A 23,275-nucleotide genomic window follows, 5' to 3' on the forward strand; every position below is an offset into this window, starting at 1 on the left:
GCTTTTGGAAAAACGTTTTACACGATGTTATGTCCTACTATGTATTCATCCTCCTTTTGTGCACATTTTGTAGATGCCCACAAATGTTCCACCAGCGTGTTTGTCGTATTGAAGAAGTGCGATTTTTTTTTTTTTTTTTTTTTTTACCTTACACACAAGGGGGATTTTTTTTTTTTTTTGAGAAATAGTTATGAAACATAAATGTGAATTCTTTGTAGTTATTAAAAAAAAAAAAATTGCACTTACGAGGGGGTATACATGCGCAATATACGCAATAAACTTACGTATATATATTTTTTTTACCCTACACATTCGTATGAGTATGTAATTTTTCTCATGTATCTTCACTCTTATAGACGTAAAATGTACAGTTTTTTTCTTCTACTGTTCCATAATATTTTCTTAGTGGCAATTTTGTGCCGTTAGACAGTGTGCGCAATTTTCCCCTTGAAATGTCAAGCTTTTGCGTAGTTATCACAGCGTGAAGGTTTTATGTATAAATGCGGGGCACAGTGTGGTAGGCGTGAAAATAAAAAACAACGGCACAACGACTCGCGCAGGTGACTATGTGGGCGACTAAATGGATGAAAAGCTGCGGTTTCTAAAAAGGGGGCAGCAGCAAAACTGCGGGAATTCACAAAACCGTTATAACCCCTCTCTTGGGGGTGACACAACGAAATGGAATACATACACCATGTTTCGAATTCTCAAAAAAAAAATTGCTTTCATGTAGTGAGTCGATGTACATGCAGGTGCCTCCCGCATTGAGGTTCTTCACACGACATGAGATCCTATCAGGGGTAGATCATTTTGAGAATATATTTTTTTTTTTTTTTTGCCTTTTTAAGATGCCTCCTTTGCGGGCGGATAATATTATAATACGTCAAACGCATAGGCGGCGTGTACAGCTGACCCGTTTTTCGATGTCATTCGCTCTTCACCTCCGTGTTTAAATAATTCAGGAGAGAATCATTGGTTGGCTTAAACGACTTGGCCCCCTTTTTCCAGTTAATTGGACACACGTCACCAGTCTTATCCACATGAATAATCGAATCTATTATCCTTAAAACTTCATGTACATTTCTTCCAAGAGGTAAATCATTAACCGTTTGGTGTCTAACCTTTCCTTGTAGGTCGATTATGAATAACCCCCTCAATGCAAAAGAATTCTCGTATAACACATTATACATTTTTGCTATTTCTTTATTTATATCTGACACTAGTGTAAAGTTGACACTACCTATTCCTCCTTTTTCAATGGGCATATTTTTCCATGCCAAATGGCTGTACACGGAGTCTACTGAAATTCCAAACAGCTCTACATTTTTATCCTCAAACGCTTTTACATGCTTATTAAATTCAATTATTTCCGTTGGACATACAAAGGTGTAATTTAAGGGGTAAAATAGCAGGCAGCAATACTTTTTTCCAATGTAGGAGGACAACTGCACATTTATAATTTCGTTGTTCTTGTTCAAAGCCTGGGCCGTAAAATCATGTGCTTGCTTCGTCACCAGGGAGAAGCTTCTCCTAGCCGTTTGAAACATGCTATTTCCCAATTTGTGTAAAATTTTCATTTTTTTTATTATTTTGATGATACAAATAAGTGGGGGACGGGACGGGTGGAACAGTGAAGAAGTGTGATCAGCTCACTCAAGTGATGTTATTATTTTTTGTTGCAACGTTTGTACCGGCAAATATTATGTATGCGTTTTTGTTATGACTTCCTATGGGAGGGACGGGGGCAGGATATATTTTCCTTTAGACTTGTTAATGTAATTTCAATACATAATAGCTGACACAGTTCGATTGCGTGTAAAAAAAAAAAAAAAAAAAGTGTACTTCACCCTAGAGGATCAAAAAAATTTAACATAAAATAAAATTTCAAAATGGAGAACTGGCTAAGCTTTGCAATTTAAACATTCTCTCATACGTGCACATGGAGTTCACTATACACCGCTTCCGCGGCATGTAGTAAAAACCCAAAGTGAGTTTGAATCCGCTGGGGTGCAAAATTAACTCCTGTGCCAATACATGCATGCGCGAGTGAATAGTGAGATGCTTACATTATGTCCCTCTCTTTTTGTTCATGTGCTTTTCTCACCTTCTTTCTCCACGCCTGTTAAAAGAGTATACAAAGGATATAGGCCCTTTTGAGAGGCAATTTCATGAGTGCCCTTAATACCGTTTATGAGGAATCCAAAACTGTTGGGAGACAAATTCGAAAGAAAACAAGAAGGGACACCCCGCTTCACATTGCTAAGGAACAAACGACGAACACACACCAAATTTGTAAAACCGACGGTTGACGTGAAAACAACGTGGACACATAACCCTTATGAAAGGTGTCCCTGTTGCTTCAATTTTACCTTTTTATGTAGAATTATTCGTTAAAACAAAGGTCATGGGAGAAGTTTCCATTTATACTTTTGCAAGTCAACACATTTTATTATTTACAGATAAGTCAAAATAACACATGCGAGAGTTGGTAAATAAATAGAAATACTAATCATACACATAAGAAACGAAATGAACAAAAACAAAGAAAAAAAATGGGAGAAGGGGGGATGGAAAAAAAAAAAAAAAAAAAGGACAAAGTGTTGCATATAAACCAAATAAAGACCTTTTTTTTTTTTTTCTTTTTGTTTCCCCACTTTCTTCACTTAAAATTTGACGTTTTCATTTTAATTATTCTCTCCATTTTGAAATTATACGAGAAAAAAAAAAAAAAGGAAAACAAGGACAAAAAAAAAAATAAAATATAGGGAAAAAATAGTATGCCTTTCAAACTTCATCATCAAATTCGGTAACGTTTTCAATTTTGTAGGCTTCGCTTTGTTGCCTGAAAACTTCATTACCAAACCCGGCCTAAATGCGTTAAAAGAGGGGCAAAAAAAAAAAAAAAAAAAATGAACGCAGTTAAAATGGTATATACACAAGGAGAGCGGCATAAATGTAACACACACATGTGTACATAGAGCGGGGTAACCGCTGCGCGATATTCAAATGATCTTACTATTCCTCCTAGAACAGCTCCCAGGGGGAAGCAACAATTTTCCGCCTTCATCAGGGCCAAGCGAATGTGGTGAGATGACTCGTCTTCTACGTCCAGCAAACCGAAAATGAACCCGAATATCCCTCCCATTGTTATTGTGAACAATAGAATCAGGTACACCTGAAAAAATGGCGCATTGGGACAATGTGTGAGCGTGTATGTGGAGGAGCGTTCCTCACATTTTACGAGTATGCTTACACGCTGCTTACTTCTTCCGTTCCCGCTCTCGCTGCTTACCTGCGCTACCGACTCAATCAGCGGCCTTGTTATGGACCCCTGGATAAACCCAATGAGGTAGTTTATCAAATCTATTAAGCTGAATGTCAATGCAAAGGAAATGCTAATTCCGAGGATGCAGTAAATGGGGACTTTGGATAAGGGTGACAGGGAAAACAACCATGAACGATCGAAGAAGAGGCAAAGAATTCCTGACAGAACAATCTGTAAAGGTGAAACAAGGGGTGCACGTGTGAATACACGATGGTGTGTTTGCATTCATAATCATCCAACATGCACCTATGTACAATGCCTCCTCTGTGCACATTCGTAAAAACGAAAAGCATGCTTTCCGTCATATTTATGCGAGATTGGCATCCACACCAGTCCCGCCAAGACCATCAGTTGGTTTCTTCTATTTTCTGCTTCGTCCGTTATATTGGCGTGCAACCTCCAGAAAATTATTAGTCCAACTACGATGAACAGTACACCGAAATACTGCGTTGGTGGGTGGGTAATAAAATTGGTAATGTAGTAACGAAACGGTGGGGGCAGTGTACGAACTAATTCTTGCAAACCAAATGGGCGAGTTCGATTGCTCCTCCTCACGCAGGTGTAAACTTGTAGGCACACCTACAACCCATGTGTTGTATGTTGGGGCTGCCATAGAGCCTTGCCACGCAGCGCAAAAAATGAACACATAAATGTGCACGTTACGTACATTTATACATTACGTGCATTTATTGCGGTGCGCAACTTACCATAGAAAAAAACTTCGACAAAGAAACCTCAACTAACGTACAATTGACTATAAGCGAACACATAATCCCCAAAACCATCCCCACCACGGCACTTATGCTTCCCTTAAGGATCAAATCCTTTGTGCAGTTAATTCGAAATCCAGAAAATTTATCGAAATCTTTTATTTCCATATCCATTGTTGTTGCTCCAGTGATGTGATCTTCAAAAGGTTGATGGCACAGGATGGTGTACTACGGCATTCGACAAACAGATACGCACGGACGCAGAACTTTATGTAAGCATGTACATATGAAAGCGCATACATACATATATATGTACGTATGTACAGCACGTATGACACGTATAATGTTTATATACTTTCTCCAGCGACAGTCCTGCAAAAAAAAAAAATTGGAGATGCGCTACACTTTCGAAAGGTAATTTTTCTGCTCTCGCTTCTTTCTCGCTTCGGTGTTTTTTTAAATGTTCTTGACCAGAAACGATGTGCAGAAAGGACGCCTGGAGCTTTGCATAATATCACGGAGGGGTATTGTGCGCATGTGCTATATACTATGCTATACCCACTACCCTTGCGCATACACCTGGGGGCACGTAATTAACCGAATTTATTATAAGCTACTCTTTTTATGCATCCTTCAAAGTGCATTTTCACTAGAAAAAAAAAAACAAAAAAAAAAAAAAAAGGTGTTTCCCACTGGTCTTTAAAAATACAGCTTAAAAAAAAAATGCAATTTCGCTAAATTTGTCCTTTACATATGTATACACCCAGAAGAAAAGGAAAAAAAAAAAAAAAAAAACATTTTGCTTATTCCGCAAAAACGGGTGAAAGGTTACGTTATGCATACATAAATGTAAAATGAAAACGTATGTATCATTATATGTTCTGTTCGCACGTCGCATATGTGGCATTCCTGCAAATGTGTTGCTGCGATTTGTCCACCATGATAATATGCGCACTCAGAAAAATTACAGGCACTTTGATAACATATTCGTCCAAGGATATATATATATATTTTGTTCAGTTCAGAAAATATGCACAGAACGATGCGTTCTTTTGTGTTTCCCGTAGCTCGCTCATCTTTGCGTGGTTTTCTTATCCTAACCCTTTTCACCTTTTCGATAGTCCCTGTTAATAACCGTTCCCTTTTTTTTTCCCCAGTGGGTAACACCGAATGGTTAATTTTAAATCTAAAAAATTGCTAACGTCCTTTGGAAAAAAAAGAAAACACCTCAATCGTTTTGCAAATATTATGAACGGAAAAAGAAAAAAAAAAAAAAAACGAAAAAAAAAGAAAAAGGAAAAAAATTGCAATAAGAAACACACGTAATTTCTAACACGCTGTCGTGTAGAGTACCATTTTTGGAATCTCATAAATGTGAAATGAATGTGCGAAACACACGGTCGTTTTTTATATGTGTATACGTGTAGGTGTGTAGAGCTGTATGGTACGTATATATATATATGTGTACACTCTGCTGTTGCGGATGCGCAAGGAATCCAGAACGGTAGAGCGGCCTCCTCAATCACACGTGGCACGTCTCAAGCGTTGTCTTAAATGCGGACCTTTTATTCCCCCATTTTGTTGAATTTTTAAGGGTCAGTTGCTTCTCCGCAGCTTATTCCTTTCTCCTTTTCGCGTTCTGTCCAAAAATCAATTTCGTGCTTTGTGCTTCATCCCCCAGTTTTTTCCTTGCATAATTGTCCACGGGTGGACTCCGTAAGCGTCTTACTTTTTTGTCCTGAGTGGCCTCTGTTCTACCTAAAAGAGAATTGAGTTAGTCCACGTTATAAGTGGGTAACGTGGGGCGTCTTACTAAGTATAGCTCCTTGTGAGGAGCATAGCTATATGCAGATAGACGCACACGTATGTTGTCCGCTCCCCACATTTGCTAAGGTTAAAAAGTGATGATAAATTCCCGTTGACGTTTAAATTTTACAATTTGGGGGAAATTCCTCTTCATCCACTTTGTTAAATATTTTTTTTGTGTTGCTTCATTTGGGCAAAATATGCTTACCATTTTTCGAGCCCTCCATGTGTTGCTATTCCTCAAAAAGATACTCCTTAAACTCTTCCAACTCCTTAAACGGGTACGTCATGGAGTAAATTAAGATGGATTTAATTTTCTCCGTGTTGTAGTACGGTGTTTTGTGCGTTATGTAAATGGTCCAATCGCCTATGTCAATGCTCATCTGCGAGTAGGGGCAATAAAAATTTTTCGCAAAGGGGGGTTTGCTACATTTTTTTAGATCCAAATATCGGTGCGAGATCGCACGTGAGATAAGCACACATAAAAAGGGAGCCATGCACACGTGGGCATCTGTCCCCTCCTTTTCAATGCGGCACGGCGTAAGTTGTTCTACCTGGTCCGGTGCGCCAGACTTAGCCCTTGATCGAATTTGGTGGAAATTGGTCTGGCGAGGAAATACAAGAAAAAGAAGAAATATACGGGAAATAAATGTGAAAAAATAAGAAAAAATGAATAAAAACAAGGAAAACCATATGCATTGGTTCATGCACAAAAATGCTAGCTAAATAAATAAGCAGATAAGGCAAGCATTTTACACTTACCGGTTTTATGTCCTTAAAGCTCTGCGATAAAATGTGCAAGTTATTAATATCCTTTAATCTTCTATAAGCAAATATCGAATTGATAAATAGCAAGGCCGCAAAAGCATATATGCATGAGCGAACCCTCATTTTTGCTTTATTCCGTGGAAGTGGTACATAAGAGAATTTTTCTATCGATTTGTTTTTTTTCCGCCTGTTTTAGCTTTTTTTTTTTTTTTTTTAATGTAGACTTTTCTGTTGCTCTTCGAACTTTGGTGACTTGCGAAATGGAGGAAAGTATGCAGAATAAAAATGTGGAAAAAAAAAAATATATTTATAAAATAACATGTCTTATAAATTTCAAAATTTTCATTTCATTTTTTTTCAATTCATGTCTTTCCATTTCACAAATTTTCAATTTTACGTTTTGTAATATTGGACCCCAAATGTCCTGGCTCATTACACACTGCGGGTGAAAGATCATGGTGTACTTACAAATATTGCAAGGGAAAATGGCTGACGTGAGCATAGACGTATATACACATGAGTGTACGCCCCAACGTGGGGAATATAAGCGTCCTTTCAGCGAACTGGATGTCATGTAGGATCAAATTTGCGATCCCCAATTGGTGAGAAATATCGCCACGCAGTTTCTTTCCTTCCTTTCTATGATCTCCTTATGGTGTGTACATGGATAAAAAGAAGCCCACGTGTACACACATGTATTTTCATACAGATTACAATTTTAAAAAAATTTCGAGCTGTTTTGTATCATGTCACGGAGGTTTGGGCACTTTCCGTTGTTCCAAAAAAATAGGAGTTACGATGTTTTGCTCAGACCCGGAAGGCGTATGCCCATGAATGCATATACGGGGGTATGTACCTACGCGCATATGAACACGCACATATGCGGAAATTAAAAAAATGGTTAAACAAAATTGAACAAAGAGTAGACAAAGAAAATTATAAAAATGTATGTAGCGCAAAAAGTTATTTCGTAAAAATTTACACACAAATAATAAGTCATTATGACATGACTACAAAGTTCCCATTTAAAAAAAGAATTTTTCTCCAGAGCACCTTCGTATCAGTGCATTTGTAGAGTATAAAAAAAATGCCGAAGAAAAAGAAAACAAACCATTTCAACCTGGGTAAATGGAAAATTCCCAGCCCTCGTCAAAAGGGAGGAAGGTAGTCCGAGTCATCTACAACTATTCTGTACAAAAAGGAATTATAATTTGTGTAATCTTGTATATTTTTGATCAAGAGTTGTCCGTACATCCTATTACACGCCAGGAGATAATTTTCACTCTTTAACCAAGTTGAAAGAACAATGTACCTGTTCAAATTGTTGACATTATTTTTCCTCTTAATTATTTTTGTATATAAATAACCAGGCTGTTTCTGATAAAACCTGCACAAGTCCTTAAGTTTTTCTTCAAATACGTTTCCATGATTTTCGTTGACTTCAAGAAATGTCAAGTATGCATATTTGTTTTGCTTAAAAATGGGGAAAAATTCATACACGGTATCCATGTCAGGGTTTGCAAAACTGTAGGAGAAGGCTCCCCCAATCACGAAGCACACCAGCCGGTTAAATGTGCGTATTCGAAATGCGTTGTCAAATATTTTGCCTATCATATTTTGTCTTCTGCATGTTTGTGTGTGGGGGGAGGGCGTTCCGTGTGGGGCGTATCGTTTTGACACTCAGTTGGCGTTTTCCACGTTTTCCGTCTTATCGACTGGATTCGATTTATCTGTTTTATTTTTAATGTTCACAATTTCACCGCTGCGTGTTACTCCCTTTTGGCTTCTTATATTAAAACATCATGTACCAACAAGGAACTCGTCCGCTAAGACAGTATGATGATCTATTGGCTTCCCCGTTCCAGCGTCGCTGCCCTCTCATTTGGTAGTTCTCCTCCTTTTGTTTCTTCTTCGCAACACAAGTCGTGCTGCAATTATGAGAATCTCACAGCGTGGATAACACGACCGACGTAAAAGTCCCGCTCGATACCTGTGTGCGTTTATGAATATACCTACACGGTATGTAACCTACACAAATGTGCATTTAACCTGTTTCAAAAAACTGTTTGCTTAGGTAAGGGATAAAAAAAAAAAAAAAAGGAAATGAACTGTTATATCGAGCCAGAAGCAGAATTAAAGGTTCACATTTTAATGCGCTGTGAAAAAAAAAAATACACAAAAGTGAGCAGTCAAATATGCGAATAGCATAAAAACAAACGTCATATGTGGTTAATTGTTATGGCGAATTTTGGCTTACAAGTTTACCTTAACCCGAGCTTATAAATGTTGTAAAAAATTGCATAGGGTGAATAAGCGTAAATGGTATCACCTGCAAATGTTGAGAGAAAAAAAAAAAAAAAACCAACGGCCCATTCGAAGTGGGCAGCATGCATATCGCAACATATGGTTGGTTTTTACTTCTTTTTTTTTTTTTTTTTTTAACTTTATTTCCCCTGACTGTAGCACATAAGGATAAAAATGGTTTCTGAATTTATTTTGTTTTGCTCCTTTTCGAATTAATCCTGTGGGACTGTTCCCGATGAGACGATGCCATTGATACATTTTGTTACCTTTTGGTGTATAAAACGCTGCTGCCAAATTTTTTAATCATTCTTTGAAGTTCCATGTGCGGTACCATTTGAAGCATCACTGGATGCAACTTTTAATGCTTCCTCCCCCAATTTTGCCACAATTTTGTATGGACCATTTTGGCAATCCGGCTGGACATTGCGCCGCATGAACCCTAAGCACATCCATCACATGCACCACATGCACCGCCTGTACAGCCTAAAAGGGGTCAACAAAACGTGTTCGATTATACATATGTACAAATCTTGTGAACAGCTTTCACAAATTAAATGACGGAGGGAGGGGAAAATGATTACAAGTAAGGGGCAGGAAAAAAAACAAACAAAAAAGAGCGAAAGACAAACCTGTTCACATTTATGTGTACAGATGAAATTTCCCTTTGCCCGATTGGACATATGTATATAAGCGCTTCTACACACATGTATGTTACAATATGAACGCAACGCATATGTGTCCTGATCCATTCGCAGGGTGTAGATTTCTCAGTAGAAACGATATATTCAAAAGGGCTCCATTGAACAAGATAAAAAATAAGTGCATTTATTTTAATTATATAAGATCGTTCACCACCCAGGATCAGGAAGAAATGTAAGTCTTCCATCCGTGAGGTGATCGCCTTTACGCACGCACATACATTGGGCGAACACACATAAGCCTGAATACTCCGCGCGAACACCACTATGCAATTTTGTATTACATAGGAGCCCCCTTTAACTAACCGTTAACTCTGTTTTTTTTTCCCCTTCCAAGCGACGTGACATTTGTAAATCAGGACAATTATGAAAAAACCGTTAAAGCAAAAGTAGGAGACAGCATATTACAAGTTGCCCATGAGAATAGCATAAACATAGAAGGTAAAACCCAGCAGGGGAAAGCCCCACTTGTTGGTTTTATCACTTGGTGATTAGTTAATGGAGATACATATCCTGTGCACATTAATTCGAGTTGGTGTTTTCACATCCCCATTTGCTCCCCTTTTTTTTTTTTTTTTTTTTTTTTTTTTTTGGTAGGGGCGTGTGACGGTTTCTGCGCGTGTTCCACTTGCCACGTGATCATTGACGAAAAATATTACAAGCTTTTACCGGAAGCACTTGACAACGAAATTGACATGCTAGAGCTGGCTCCCTGCATAACTGAAACGTAAGGAGGACGGAGCGTGTGCCGGCGTAGGCCCGTTCATTTGCCACCCGTTGTATAATACTCCATTTTGTAATACCCCGTTTTGCCTGGCTGAGGCGATGCCCCCATGCTTAACCCAGCTGGTGTTTACACTGTGACACGTTGAGAACTCTTTTCCCCTTTGCAGTTCCAGACTAGGATGCCAGGTGAAGCTCACAAAGGAGCTAGACGGAATGAAAATAAAATTGCCCCCCATGACGAGAAATTTTTACGTAGACGGTTATGTCCCCACGCCGCATTAATTTCTTCTTTTTTTTAATGTTTTAAAAAATAATTATCTCATTCGTTTTTTGTTAGACTCATTTGTAAAGGCAGCACACGCGACTGTGGAGATGTGCATTCGTATGTCCACATGGATACACATATGCGTGTGTAAACAATTTTTTTTTTTTTTTTTTTTTTGTGAATCCTTCGCCGTTTAACCTTCATTTTGCCATTCATGTGTAAAAACACAAAATAAACAAGACAAACAAAAAAAAAAAAAATACTCAACAAACGTATCTGCATTGTTTAAAAATATACAGAATATGGCTGAGTTATGCATCACCTCGGGGACTCCTTTTTAGTTTCCTCATTTTGCGTGCATGGCATGGCAACTTCATCGTAGGTACTTCTTCAAATTAAATTTCCTTCAGTACAATGATAACATTTGGACATGAAAAAGGTGTGTGTATTTTAAATTGTGCTGGCACAACGGTGTTGCGCATATGTAGAGAGTGTAACAATATTATATTTGCGCTTTTGGCTCTTTTTCGTATCCTGGCCTAACCTCTTCTCCTCTGAAAAGCGCTTCTGTTGTTCTTCAAGCTGGTCATGCACAAAAGGGGGAAGTCGCCATATGTCCATGAACAAATGTACAGATTATATAATGTACACGCAGGACAAAAAAGGGCCTGTGTATGCGCAACCCTCATCACGTACGTCACGTATTCTTGAGAAGGCCATGTCCACCTGTTCTTCGTTGGTCAGTTCCCTATTTTCCCAGTCGTTTAGGCGCTCCGGGGTCTTACTCTGAATGGGGCAGTATCAAACATTGCGTGGAAATATTTTGTTTAAGAAAGGAAAAACACGCAACCTAGCTTTTGATTAAACCACATTAAGGAATAAAAGAATGATTTGTTCCACACATATATTGTAGTGGTCTTCCACTACGCTTGGCAATTGTTGTGGGACATATTTTTCTTTACTAGTATGTTCTGCTCGAAGTCGTCTGCACGTGTTCATAAATAAAAGTGGGGTAGAGTGACATGAAGGATGGGCGGTTCTTTCTTCCATTCGATTGGAGTGTCACGGTGTAATCGTCCTACGCTTATGGCATAGATGGAATAGCTAAGAAGACGCAATGATTTAGGAAAATTAAAATGAATTATAACCATCGTCCATCCTGCTAATGATGATATACGGAACGGGCTCACCAAAACTGCTTTCATTTTCATACTCCTCGTCCGGATATAAGTATGACAAATTTTCATGATCGTTAGGATTAGGGAATTTTATTTCGAGATTTAGTGATTTGTCACGCTCGTGTTCTGTAGAAGCGGCGGAACGGAGAGGTGATTATGTGTGTGGAAGAATAAACGTATGATTATGTGGGTTTTTGTTATATATGCAGATGCGATTACTTAGGGCTGCACCTCTCGAGGAGTGACCCTCTTCGGAGGAACACATTTTTGTAATAAGTCCAACCTGACTGATAAGCATTCTTCTCATCCCTCACATCGTACAAAATGTTTTCCAGCTCCGTCAAGATAAACTTAGAATTGTTATAAATATTTGATAATTTATCGTATGAACAAAAGACGCTGGAACAATTATGACGGCCACTTCCGTCGTAGACACCCGTCGCGAAACATTTTATGTTTGACAGGAGGCACGAAATGGCTATCACATACACGGGGAGTATTCTATTCATTTTGACATGAACACGTGAGGGCGGGGTGATTGGAATGCACTCTTTGTTTCGAAGAAGGTGGATCGGGTCAGCACATGTACTACAGGTGGTTACATAAACGGACATACACTTACACACATAAATGTAGTGCGCTTATGGGGAGACACAATTTTGCGATAGGTGGAAAAAAAGTGCGAGATGATAACAAAACGGTGAAAATTAAGTCAAGAATGGAGGTGCCAACATAGGGTTAACAAAAAAAATGGAGGGAAGGGAACTGAAGATAAGTCAACTGGTAATATCAGCGACAACAGAGAGAGGAGGTTTTCATCTGTTCAAATTTGACAATCCACACCGAGATAAGTTACATACACTTTTTACACATGCGCATTGAGTCTTTCCCAAAATGGGTAAATAGAAAGTGCCAGCTCTCATCATTGTAGTGGTACACATCAAGCGTCTAAACGAAATGATTAAATGGGTGTATCTACACCCCTGAATGGGAAGAAAAAAAAAATAAAATAAAAGCATGCCGCGTATTTTAATTTGTGCCTTTTTTTTTTGTACCATCAACCATTGTCCTGCAGAAGTGTTGTAATTACGCCATAGTTAAGCTGAAATAGGGGGGCCATATAACATAGCATTGTGTATTTTTCTTTTCTTTTTGTTCTTTGCTTTACGAAAGTGACATCAAAAAGGAACAATAAGTTTTTGGCCCAATAAGGTTTGAAAAATTTTTAGGAAGAAATCATTAGGTCTATGTGTTTTTCCTCTTTTTTACAAATTGTGAGAACTTGGTGGTGCCCGGTCTGCAACATGGCTTACGTGAAATTATGGAGGGGGGAGGGATGGGAAAAAAAGGAAGAAAAAGTAGGAAGAGTCCCGAAATATTCATGAGGTGCTACTTACTCGTTTAAAAAAGGTATGATTACTCCCCATTTTGCAAGTCAATTTAAAATTGTAAGGTATACACAAATGCATGCATTTTGGAAACTGTTTTTTCTTTTTTTCCAGGGGCGAATACTCTATTTTTTTTTTTTTTTTTTTCGACCACTTTGGCAACGCGGAATGCAGTTTTTGCACAACTACCTAATTATTCTTTTCGCCTTTTTTACGCTGCGTCACAAAAAAAAAAAAAATATGTTTCACGAAGAACAAGCAATTTTTTCCAAACTGATGATTTATACATAGAAAAAGTGTTTTACTAAAGTGAGAACGCGTGATGACATTATATTTATACACGTGTTTAAAGTATGCCAGTTTTATGAGGCCATAATATTCTTTTTTCAACTTTTGCGAAATAAGCATATATATTCTTTTTCCCCCTTTTGGTGTAATTTTCGCTCTGTTGTTAAAGAGCGTTTAGTTTAGGAGTCACCCAGGGGAGGGGTTTACTTTTGTGCTTTGCATAAGTAAGCACGGTTCGTGCAGACTTGGCGTAGGTGAGGCGCGTCTCACAGCTATAGGATAGCTCATCACTTGTTGAAAAATTGTTCATCATCAGCTACCCCACCCCCATATCTGACCCGTTCCAAGTCAATAATGGAAGCGAACCCAACCCCGTCAAAGCAAAATGTAGCAATACAAAAGAACACCTTAGACGCAAAATTATTCAAGGATAATCAGTATAATGAGGGAAAAATTAAGCACAACAAGAATTCACTTATTTTGAGTAAACAGTTTTATGGAATAATTGGAGGAATTACAGTTGGAATTTTAGGGATCCAAGGCACGTATGGTTTTTTGTTCTTTTCCATATTCACCCTAATAGGGACATTAATGACCTACTCTCATATCAGAACAGACTTTAAGTCTTTTTTTAAAAAACCTTCTGACGTTTTCTGCCGTGACTTTTTCAGTGGATTGATAGTAAGGCTAAAATGGGAGTGTACCCTCTGCGTGTGCAGTCCGTCATGATATTTCATGTAGAATTAACTCATTTGAGCGTACATTTATACAGCAATGTAAACAACCGTTATTCCCCGCTTCATGCTTATACAATCTCTCACGTGTGTATATATTCTTCCCCCTCCTTTAGTCCTTCATTTTATTCTGGACCTTATCTTACGACCTAATATACATTTTTTAAAGGCGTTATTTTTTTTTGAAACCGCCCCACCATACCATTGACGTGCCAACGTTGTGAAGAAATAGAGTTATAGTTGGACCGTGCTTTCTACAGCTGCATTGCTATTGCTTGTAAGGTTGGTGCATCCTACCCCATGCTTCTCCCCATGCACGCCATCAGAAGTATGAACTTGGACTTGAACCTACATGAGAAATACTTCCTAAATACGATAAAAGAAAAATTAGGAAACAACTCTACTAACACCAGCGTATCTAGTAAGTATGAATCCATTTTTATCAGTGGCATTTTTTGGCTTCTAAGCGGGCTCACAATAATAAGGAAGAAGAGAAAGAGCCTTGATGAGGTGCTTGACAGGAAGGTAATAGACGCCCTCTACTCCATAGTAATGCAGTGTTTGGAGAAAAGAAAAATTAAGCAAAAATACATTTACAAGTTAAAAAAGGAAAAGTACTTTTTATCAAATGAGGATATTGAACAAATAGTTAGTGCATCTAAAAGTGGGTCTAACCGTTTGTACGCTGTAGGGTGTTCCAGAGGAGAAGACACTGGATTATCATCCCAGTGTAAAAATATCCCGAGTGGTCATAGCCCCATTGGAGGAAACTTACCCCCAATAGAAAATGATAACTTCAAAAATGAAGAGAAACCATATGACGGCTTAGGATGCTTAAAATGTGTAGGTGCCGACGGGGGAGAACATAAAAGGACGTGCGACGAAAAGGCAGTTTTAGTGGAAGAAAGGAATGCCAAACGGATAGGTACCCCCAAATGTGCAAATGGATTGGAAGGGGAAGAATCTAACAGAATGGTGAAAACGACAAGTGTGGGCAAAAGGAAAAAAAGGACATTCCATCTATGTGGATTCAGTCCATGCAAGAAAAGCGCTTTGTACGAGGCGAATGTAATATCAACCCTAAGCGCCATCCAAGTATTATTTTTATTGAACAAAATAAGTGAAGAAGATATAAGCACGAAAATGATCCTGGAGATGTACAATTTTGTTTACTTTCTTTTTGATGAGAAGAAAGGTTTTTACCACTTCTCACTGAGTAGTGTTAGGTTTCAATTCGATGGCGATACGCGTTTCATGTTCTGTGCCTTATCAGTTTTACATTTTGTATCACTCCTGTTGAAGAAGAGAAATGTTCCTATCCGTTTGTATAACAATGACGAGAAATGTGCCCACTGGATATTAACCTGTTTCAACTTGGATGGAGGTTTTTCGAATATCCCAGGGGCAGAGTCACATGCAGGCACAACTTTTTGTGCCATCAATTCTTTAAACATGTTGAGGGTCAGAGGAACTGAAAACTACTTATCACATAATGGCCTTTTACGGGGGAAACTAATTAGGTACAAAAGCAAACCTGCCAGCTGCTAATACACTTGTGCGAATAACAAAGATGGGCAACGCCTGATGGGAGCGAAGCGCCTATACCATGTACACATTCATAATGAGAGATATGCACCACTTGGTACGCACAGCTACATATACCCATACACACCCATGCAGGGTCACCTATATATTTGTATACATACCCCCTCCCCCCCCTTCAGATGGCTCTGCGATAGGTATGAGAACATGGGCATTAACGGACGTGTTGGAAAGGACCACGATGTGTGTTACGCGTGGTGGGTTTTAGGAAGTTTAGTTGCCCTGAGAACAAATTTAACTAAATTGTTCAATGTAAATATTTTAATTACTTTCATATTGACATGCCAAGATAAACAGAAGGGAGGTTTTTCAAGAACGGCATTTAAAAACAATGAGGATAGAAATAACCTCTTTAATTTTTATGAAGAGAAAAATTTATCACATCAAGAGACGGACCTCTTTCATAGTTTCTTCGCCTTATGTGCTCTGTCACTTATATATAACAATTTTTGTTATTATAAAAAGAAGCAAAGAAAGAAATTTCCGTTGTTTGGTCGGGATGTAATTCCACAACAATTAGAGTCCAGTCTCACCCAGATGGTCAACGTACATGTGTCCTTGGCGATGCCCGTTCGTATGACATTTAGTCCACCTTTTCCCGTACCGCATTCCGTGTGCCGTACATAGGTGAAAAAAAAAAAACATTCACTTTTTTTTTTTTTACGTGGAGCTGCAAACTTGTGTGTGCCTTGCCTTTTGGCATACCGTGCCCCACAACTTTTTGTTCACATGGTATTTTAAAATTTGTGATGTGATAAGGTCGCTTCGGACCCACATAAAGCAGAGGTTGAACAACTGCTTAAAAAAAGCGACGCACCCTTCCTGATTGGGAATCCCCAAGTTAGGATTCACCAGGTTTGCGCTAAAACATGGGTGACCAATATGTGCATTTTTACATATACATACATTTTTGTGCGCACTTTTGCTCACGTTTTAACGCATAGATTTTTGTTCTTCAATCGCTGAATAACTGTTCACCCGCAAGTCTCTACCACTACGTCGCGATGCGCAAAAAGTTTCATACATTTTTGCCACAAAGTAGAAAAAAAAGTTTGTCATTTAAGAGGAGGGAGTAAATAACAGGAATGTTAAAACTGACCTCTGGAATGGGACATACAAATGTATTCTGTACTGCACATGCCCTAACCGACGGTTGGAAAAACACGCTCTCGCCCCTTTCTAATTTAAGACGACAAGTAGGTTACTTATAATGAGGACAATGTATTCCATGGAGGAGAACTGGCCAAGTACACAACCCCCTTCCAACGTCATGTGGGCCGCTTAATTTCGTTAACCATGTCGTGTGGTAACATTTTCTCGTCCATTCGTTCCGGCGTTTACTCCGCGAGTTGTGCTCTCCACTCCACCCAATTGATTAATTATGACATATATAAGGCATCCCCCGGCTGCAAAAATGGCTGAATTCGCCATGACCAGAAGAAGGTTTCACAACTACTTTGCAAAAGATACGCTAAGACAAATTTTTAAAAATGAACAACTCAATTTTAAAGAGATTCACAAAAGAGTATACGTTGGAAGTTCTCCTCTTAACGGAGTTGGTATTTTTTCATTTGATGAAATAAAAAAAAATGAAATCATTGAAATATGCCCGACACTCAAAATGAAAAATGAAGAGATCCCAGAAAAGTTGGTTGATTATTTATTCGAAAGCAAAAAAGAAAACATTAACACACAAGTAGTTCGAATTGTCACAAAAAGGAGAGACGCTATCAATTATAAGCTTTTCCCCCTGGGATATGGAATTTTATATAATCATTCAGATCCCCCCAATGCCTTTGTTCATATAGTGTCTCTGAGGGAAGAACAGGAGAAAAAGTCTGACCAACCTGACCAGGACGAGAAAAATGTCCAAAAAAATTTGCTTTTTTTTTCAAACCTGTGTGTGTGTTGTAACGGCGAGTGGGTATCCCTCCAACCATCAGCCGTCCACACACTACATTGTAGATACTCCATGTCGTTTTATTTGCCTTTTTTACATGCCATGCTGTTGTGCCATACCATCCGTCGTGACATGTACCTATTTTGTAACCCCACCCCGCAGGAGACAATAACGTCTGACCAAATAATGATATTTCGCGCACAAAGGGATATCCAAAAGAACGAAGAAATTTTCATTTCGTATGGACACTCTTGGTGGAAGGTAATCCACGGAAGAAATGACTCGCTCGCTGAAGCTAATCGGAAAAATTAAAAAGTGACATTAACATGAACGAGGTTTTTCACAGGCGCATGCGCACATGTATATATACACACCACATATATATATATATATATATACATATATGTACGTATGTATACTCGGAACAATGGAAAATCTTCTGCTTAAAAAAAATGCGAAGATGTACTATTAAGTGGCATACTGTGCCCGCAACATACGTGCGAATTTGTGACTAAAAAGAAAATTGTCGCAGAAAAAAAAAAAAAAAAAAAAAAAAATTACCAAACAACTTGGAGAAATGTGCACGTCATGTCAAAAATAAAGAATAAAAAATAAAAAGTGTTCTTTTGGTCCTTCACAAGTGGGTGGTACTTCCATCCTTACACTCACGGATTACATGTGGAGGTGCCCTTGTGACAAAACGGAAATGAAAAAAGGGGCACCGACTTTGTAACCTCAAAAGGGGGATCAATCATTCACACCAGTAACTGCGTTCGTCGCTTTTTTTTTTTTTTTACGACATTTTTGTGCTCCATTTTCTACCCCTCACTTTTGAAACAGGACAGGGACTGGGCACCACTCCAACGGGAAGACACCATGAGAAAAATATTTTATCCAACCAAACACAAAAAATAATTATCTTAAAAATATGTACTTCGTCAGGGATAGCATTAAAATGCAAAAAACGATGAACACAAAATTGATTGAAATCAGGAAAAAGAAATTTGGCATGAAGTAGTCGTAGAGCTGAAAAGGGAATATACAAACGAAGGGGGGGGGGGGAGGGGTACACGCAAAAATGTGTGCGTGCGTGTGTATGCTGGTACATACACTTGGGCGTCCTTGTTCTCTCCTCTTAACGATGTGGACGCATTTTCTCTCCCATTTGCGCAATTCTCCCAGCGCGCAGTGCTTACCATCAAGTGGAGTTCCAGGTAAAAGGCCACCCACATGGCCGTGAGATACTTGCAGCAGAATAAAAAAATGATCCTAAAGAAGCGGGGAAAAAATGGAAAAATAAAAATAATGAAATAAAGTAGTAAGGAGGGCCACAACAGAAGCAAATTTCACTGCTACCCTGACCTACGGGCACAGGGGCGGGGCAATACTCCCCCCCGCCCCCAGCCTTTTTGTTGCATAGCTCTGCTACTTACTTGAAGAAAAAGTTAATCAGTGGGTAGAAGTAGAAATTGTAAACGTCGACCCCCTTAAAATACGTCAGCATTTTTATCTTCCTCAAATTAAACACATAAAGAATGAAAAAAAGAGCAAATAACATTGGAAAAAAAACGTGAATAAATATATAAAGCTGACTTATAGGCCAAACATATTTATTAAAACCGATGTATGCTGAAGTCAGGGGCAAGCTATTTAGGACAAATATTTGGCCAGTTAAAAAGAAGGTGTATTTTATAAGTATAGCTGATAGTAAATAAAAATCGGTGTCACTGAGAGAGAAAAATGGAATGTCCTTTACTAATTTGCAAATTTGAATTTGTGTGGCATCTGTTTCATCAAGCCAGGAGCACTTATCTAACAAGGTACATTTCTGATGCACAAGTTTGAGATCAAATTTTTCCTTCACCCATGTATTCACCTGACCTATTTCAACCGTTTTTTTCTGGTCCTCCGAATTTGTAAACATATGTACCTGTTTGTTTTCTTCAATCCATTTTATTTTAAGGTTATTCATATCTTTATTTCCTTCCAAATTATTCATACTCACAAAAAAAAAGTAAAAAACAAATAATGTTGTATAAAAGAATAGCAAGACACTCAGGTTTGTGTTGCTATACGCGATGAGTGATAACTGGAGGGAAGAAAACATTATCAGGAACAGAGTTACAGAAACTTCGTGTATCTTCTGCAACAACTCTGGTACTTTTTCCTCTTGTATTATGCTGCTTTTTCTGAATATGATGAACAGGTATAACAAAAATGTGGTTAAGTAAACACCTGGGGGGTTCCAAAATATCATTTGCTCGTTGATTTTAAGGAAATATAAAAATACTAAAACGAACTGCACGGTCCATCCTAAAAACATGACTACTTTTATTTCCTTTTTCAGGAACTTGTTGGAACCACAATTTACAAAGATGTTACTAAAAAGGTATAGCGAAATGGGCAATGCCATTTGCAGCACGGATTTCTTCAGGTACAGCTTTTCCATGTCATGCTCGAAATATCCTGGCGTGAAACTGAACGCCGCGTTTACGACTAGGACGGTCAAGAGGACCAGTCCGCTGCGAAAAAGGGGGGGGGGGGACAGGTAGACATATGAGGGGCGTACACATTACGTCCATGTGTTTTGGACGTGGGAGGTTATACACACATATACCGTTCCTGCTTACCGTAAAAGGTGCAGAGAGAAAAATGACTCGCACTTGTACAGAGAAAGCAACACGTAGGCAATTAACACCAAGTGGATATAGTGCTTCTCATGGAATATGTAGTAGAAGGACAATTCACACGAGCTCCAAATGACCACACAAACGAAGTAGGTATTATTCATTAGACATGTAAGTAGCTTCTTTTTTAAAGTGAAAATATACGCAATAATGTTAAATATATGTGGCAACACTACATTTATGCTTCGCGCGATACTTCTCTTGATTATCATAAAAAGGCATTTAAAAAAAAAGAATATTTTTAGAAGAAAGGTGTTCTTGGAAGGACCCCCTGCATTCACACACCCACTTTTGTCCTGATGAATAAAGTTTTTATCTTGCGCTTGTATAGCTGTGTATTTCTTCAAGTTTGCCTCTGGGAGGTTGCTGCATACTAGGGATACGTTAATATAGCTAAAAAATCGGAAAAAATCCTTGTACTTATTTTTAGAGAAGAAAACCCCAAAGACTAAAAGTATGAATAGTAATGGCAACACAAGTAGGTAGAGGCATTTATTATACAAGTCGACTGGAACAAGGGCAATAAAAACAAGAGTGAGGAGCAGAATGAAAGTGCCAGCTGAAATGGGCTTGTAGTAGAAATTCAATTTTGAGTTAAGGTAAAATATGTTAAATATGATCAAAAAGAGTATATTCACAATTAGACAGAGGACAATAAAGGATGGCTTTTTGGCTGCAAAAATGAAGTAAAAATATTTCTGGGTAACTTCCATGAGATTTCTCATTTTGTTTATATATTTTATATATTCTTCTTTTTCACTTTTTAGAATTTCTTCTATATCTTGGAATTTTTTATTTGGTTGAAAAAATCGCACCATTTCTTCTTCTATATATTTCCAATTATTTTTAATAAAAAAATAATCTTCATTTTTTATGACCCAATAGTGGGCTTCGTATTCCTGTAGGTACCTATTTATCTGCCACATGTTGGCATAGTTCAATTCTGCCATGTAGTGCAAATTGAGCACCTCGTAGTATAAGTTGGAATGTTTACCATCCCCCGTGGCGTTCGCACCACCCGTGGTGTCCTCACTGGGAGGGTTGCTACCACTGTCGTTTCCTTCCTCTCCATTATTAGAAGCTGCATATGCTGCACCGCCCTTGTACGCGTTCGGGATCAAATCCATGATAACATTTCCCACGTTGCAAAAGGGGATAGTAGATCCAATCAGAAGCGATAGCGTACTCACCAAGTTTATTTGTCTGGTGTGTCTAACATCGTAGAAGTAGGTTTTGTCTTTGTTGGAATCGTTCAAAGCGGAATGGTAATTTTTATAGCTTTCTACAAAACACTGGTCTTCCTCTGGGACGCAGGCACTAAATGCAGTAGGCGAATCGGAGTTGTTTTTCCCCAGCTTGTCCTTATCGTATAGAATAAATGACTTGTTATTTATTTTCTTATCTAGTGGCATAAATTTCAATGGGGAATAAATAAACAAAGAGGTATCCGTCTCATCTGCACTGAACCCACTATGATCCCCTGTGCGTGTTTGTCCATGATCCCCAAGAAGAACAAAAAGGGTGTTATTCTTCTTCTCATCCAATTTAACCTTCTGTATTATATCGTTTACAAAAATATCGAAATCTTTTAACACATTTTTCATTTTCCTCGAATTAGGTTTCCCTACATGCCCTACGTGATCTACCCCCAAAACGTGTACATACAAAATGTCCCAATAATCCAAAGGATATTCTTCATAAAAATGCTTCTTAGATTTATTGTCTAGATCATACAAATCGAAGATGTTAAAACTTTCGTACACTAATTTGCGCGATACATTTTTTGTTAACTTCACAAGTGTGTCATCCCCGATAGCTGCGACCGTTTTTTTATTATAGTAGAGTTGCTCTATGAAATTATCTTGTATATCATCACTTGGACTAAAATTTTCATTCAAATCTAAGTAATTTGGTATGGAGCCAATAACCATAGATTTTAGTCTCGATGTGGTAATCGTAGGTGCATCAGCTTGAAATCGAAATAACATGGTTTGCTCTTTCTCTGTCTTCAAAATGTCATGTAAAAGTGTCATGTTGTTTTGGAAAAATTTCACCTCCTTTGAAGTGTTCTTTTCTGCAACTAGCGATTCATCATTTTCTAGCTCTTTATTATAATTAGGATCGTATAGTGTAAAATCAAACCTCAGTGCATCAATCATTAGGATCACTATTCTGTCGTACGGCGGATTCATAATGGAGTGCACATTTTTTTTACTCTTCAATGTTTCTATGTATTCATCCCCAAACACCTTCCTGGTAAAGGTTTCCAAATCCTCCGACTTGTTTGTGATTCCTTCTCTCGGGAATAGGAAGCCATTGATGAACGAGAAGAATATTAACAGGTTTAATAGAAAAAGCAGGAAGAATAATAACACATGATTGGATAGGAAGTTACCAAAGAGGTTGTATTTCACCTTATTCTTCATTCTGTCTGCTCTTGTCCAATTGGTGTATTCTCTGGAAGTGGGTGAGGGAGTGACAGATGGGTCTGGATTTCTCCTCGCTCGACCAGCACGCGCGCGGGTTGTTACATGCGCGGGCTGCTACATACGCTAGTTGCTACGTAATTGGGTGATATGTGCACACAGAGCTACCTGCGCGTGCGGTTGTTCTCATGCACACGCTTGGACACCCATATATGCGTCACAAAACGATACACAGAAATGTTAAAACAAATGGGGGAGCGGAATGAAAACAAACATAAAAGAAGGAATGAAAGGGGCATACGCCGATGCGTGGCACAAGCTTCAACGGGTGACTCCTACGAGTGGACAATTAACTTCGATATGTGACAGCGCCACGTGGACGAGTACATACACTCACACCCCCATATGCAGTCCTTTTTGTGAACAAATGGCCCATTCGTCCCCCTTACGTTGGCAATACACGTAGGTAA

The 23,275-nt window shown here is 38.5% G+C and overlaps 9 protein-coding genes across 9 annotated transcripts; 3 read left to right on the plus strand and 6 right to left on the minus strand.

Annotated features, from left to right (window-relative positions):
* Positions 1–926: 926 nt before the first annotated feature.
* On the minus strand, positions 927–1,577 carry AK88_03888 (uncharacterized protein; the record flags this gene model as incomplete). Its single annotated transcript, XM_012481498.1, has 1 exon — positions 927–1,577. One exon carries the CDS (start codon positions 1,575–1,577, stop codon positions 927–929), a length of 651 nt encoding a protein of 216 aa, XP_012336921.1.
* A 1,207-nt stretch (positions 1,578–2,784) lies between these two features.
* AK88_03889 (uncharacterized protein) lies at positions 2,785–4,209 on the minus strand (the record flags this gene model as incomplete). Its single annotated transcript, XM_012481499.1, has 5 exons — positions 2,785–2,868; positions 3,017–3,175; positions 3,293–3,496; positions 3,656–3,769; positions 4,033–4,209. The coding sequence occupies 5 exons, from the start codon at positions 4,207–4,209 to the stop codon at positions 2,785–2,787; spliced, it is 738 nt and encodes a 245-aa protein (XP_012336922.1).
* A 1,865-nt stretch (positions 4,210–6,074) lies between these two features.
* AK88_03890 (uncharacterized protein) lies at positions 6,075–6,732 on the minus strand (the record flags this gene model as incomplete). The annotated part of the gene is made up of 3 exons (XM_012481500.1): positions 6,075–6,224; positions 6,396–6,446; positions 6,604–6,732. The coding sequence occupies 3 exons, from the start codon at positions 6,730–6,732 to the stop codon at positions 6,075–6,077; spliced, it is 330 nt and encodes a 109-aa protein (XP_012336923.1).
* Positions 6,733–7,758: 1,026 nt separating this feature from the next.
* Positions 7,759–8,223, minus strand: AK88_03891 (uncharacterized protein; the record flags this gene model as incomplete). Its single annotated transcript, XM_012481501.1, has 1 exon — positions 7,759–8,223. One exon carries the CDS (start codon positions 8,221–8,223, stop codon positions 7,759–7,761), a length of 465 nt encoding a protein of 154 aa, XP_012336924.1.
* Positions 8,224–9,631: 1,408 nt separating this feature from the next.
* Positions 9,632–10,619, plus strand: AK88_03892 (uncharacterized protein; the record flags this gene model as incomplete). Its single annotated transcript, XM_012481502.1, has 4 exons — positions 9,632–9,786; positions 9,949–10,052; positions 10,209–10,338; positions 10,505–10,619. The coding sequence occupies 4 exons, from the start codon at positions 9,632–9,634 to the stop codon at positions 10,617–10,619; spliced, it is 504 nt and encodes a 167-aa protein (XP_012336925.1).
* A 356-nt stretch (positions 10,620–10,975) lies between these two features.
* AK88_03893 (uncharacterized protein) lies at positions 10,976–12,289 on the minus strand (the record flags this gene model as incomplete). The annotated part of the gene is made up of 6 exons (XM_012481503.1): positions 10,976–11,006; positions 11,147–11,184; positions 11,299–11,388; positions 11,565–11,587; positions 11,751–11,906; positions 12,064–12,289. The coding sequence occupies 6 exons, from the start codon at positions 12,287–12,289 to the stop codon at positions 10,976–10,978; spliced, it is 564 nt and encodes a 187-aa protein (XP_012336926.1).
* A 1,521-nt stretch (positions 12,290–13,810) lies between these two features.
* Positions 13,811–16,618, plus strand: AK88_03894 (uncharacterized protein; the record flags this gene model as incomplete). The annotated part of the gene is made up of 5 exons (XM_012481504.1): positions 13,811–14,137; positions 14,548–14,938; positions 15,053–15,710; positions 15,915–16,338; positions 16,574–16,618. 5 exons carry the CDS (start codon positions 13,811–13,813, stop codon positions 16,616–16,618), a joined length of 1,845 nt encoding a protein of 614 aa, XP_012336927.1.
* A 588-nt stretch (positions 16,619–17,206) lies between these two features.
* Positions 17,207–18,004, plus strand: AK88_03895 (uncharacterized protein; the record flags this gene model as incomplete). Its single annotated transcript, XM_012481505.1, has 2 exons — positions 17,207–17,659; positions 17,855–18,004. 2 exons carry the CDS (start codon positions 17,207–17,209, stop codon positions 18,002–18,004), a joined length of 603 nt encoding a protein of 200 aa, XP_012336928.1.
* Positions 18,005–19,121: 1,117 nt separating this feature from the next.
* AK88_03896 (uncharacterized protein) lies at positions 19,122–22,805 on the minus strand (the record flags this gene model as incomplete). The annotated part of the gene is made up of 2 exons (XM_012481506.1): positions 19,122–20,214; positions 20,323–22,805. 2 exons carry the CDS (start codon positions 22,803–22,805, stop codon positions 19,122–19,124), a joined length of 3,576 nt encoding a protein of 1,191 aa, XP_012336929.1.
* Between the last annotated feature and the right edge of the window lie 470 nt (positions 22,806–23,275).

Source organism: Plasmodium fragile, assembly GCF_000956335.1.
Source record: "Plasmodium fragile strain nilgiri unplaced genomic scaffold supercont1.49, whole genome shotgun sequence".
In the NCBI taxonomy this organism is placed as follows: domain Eukaryota; phylum Apicomplexa; class Aconoidasida; order Haemosporida; family Plasmodiidae; genus Plasmodium; species Plasmodium fragile.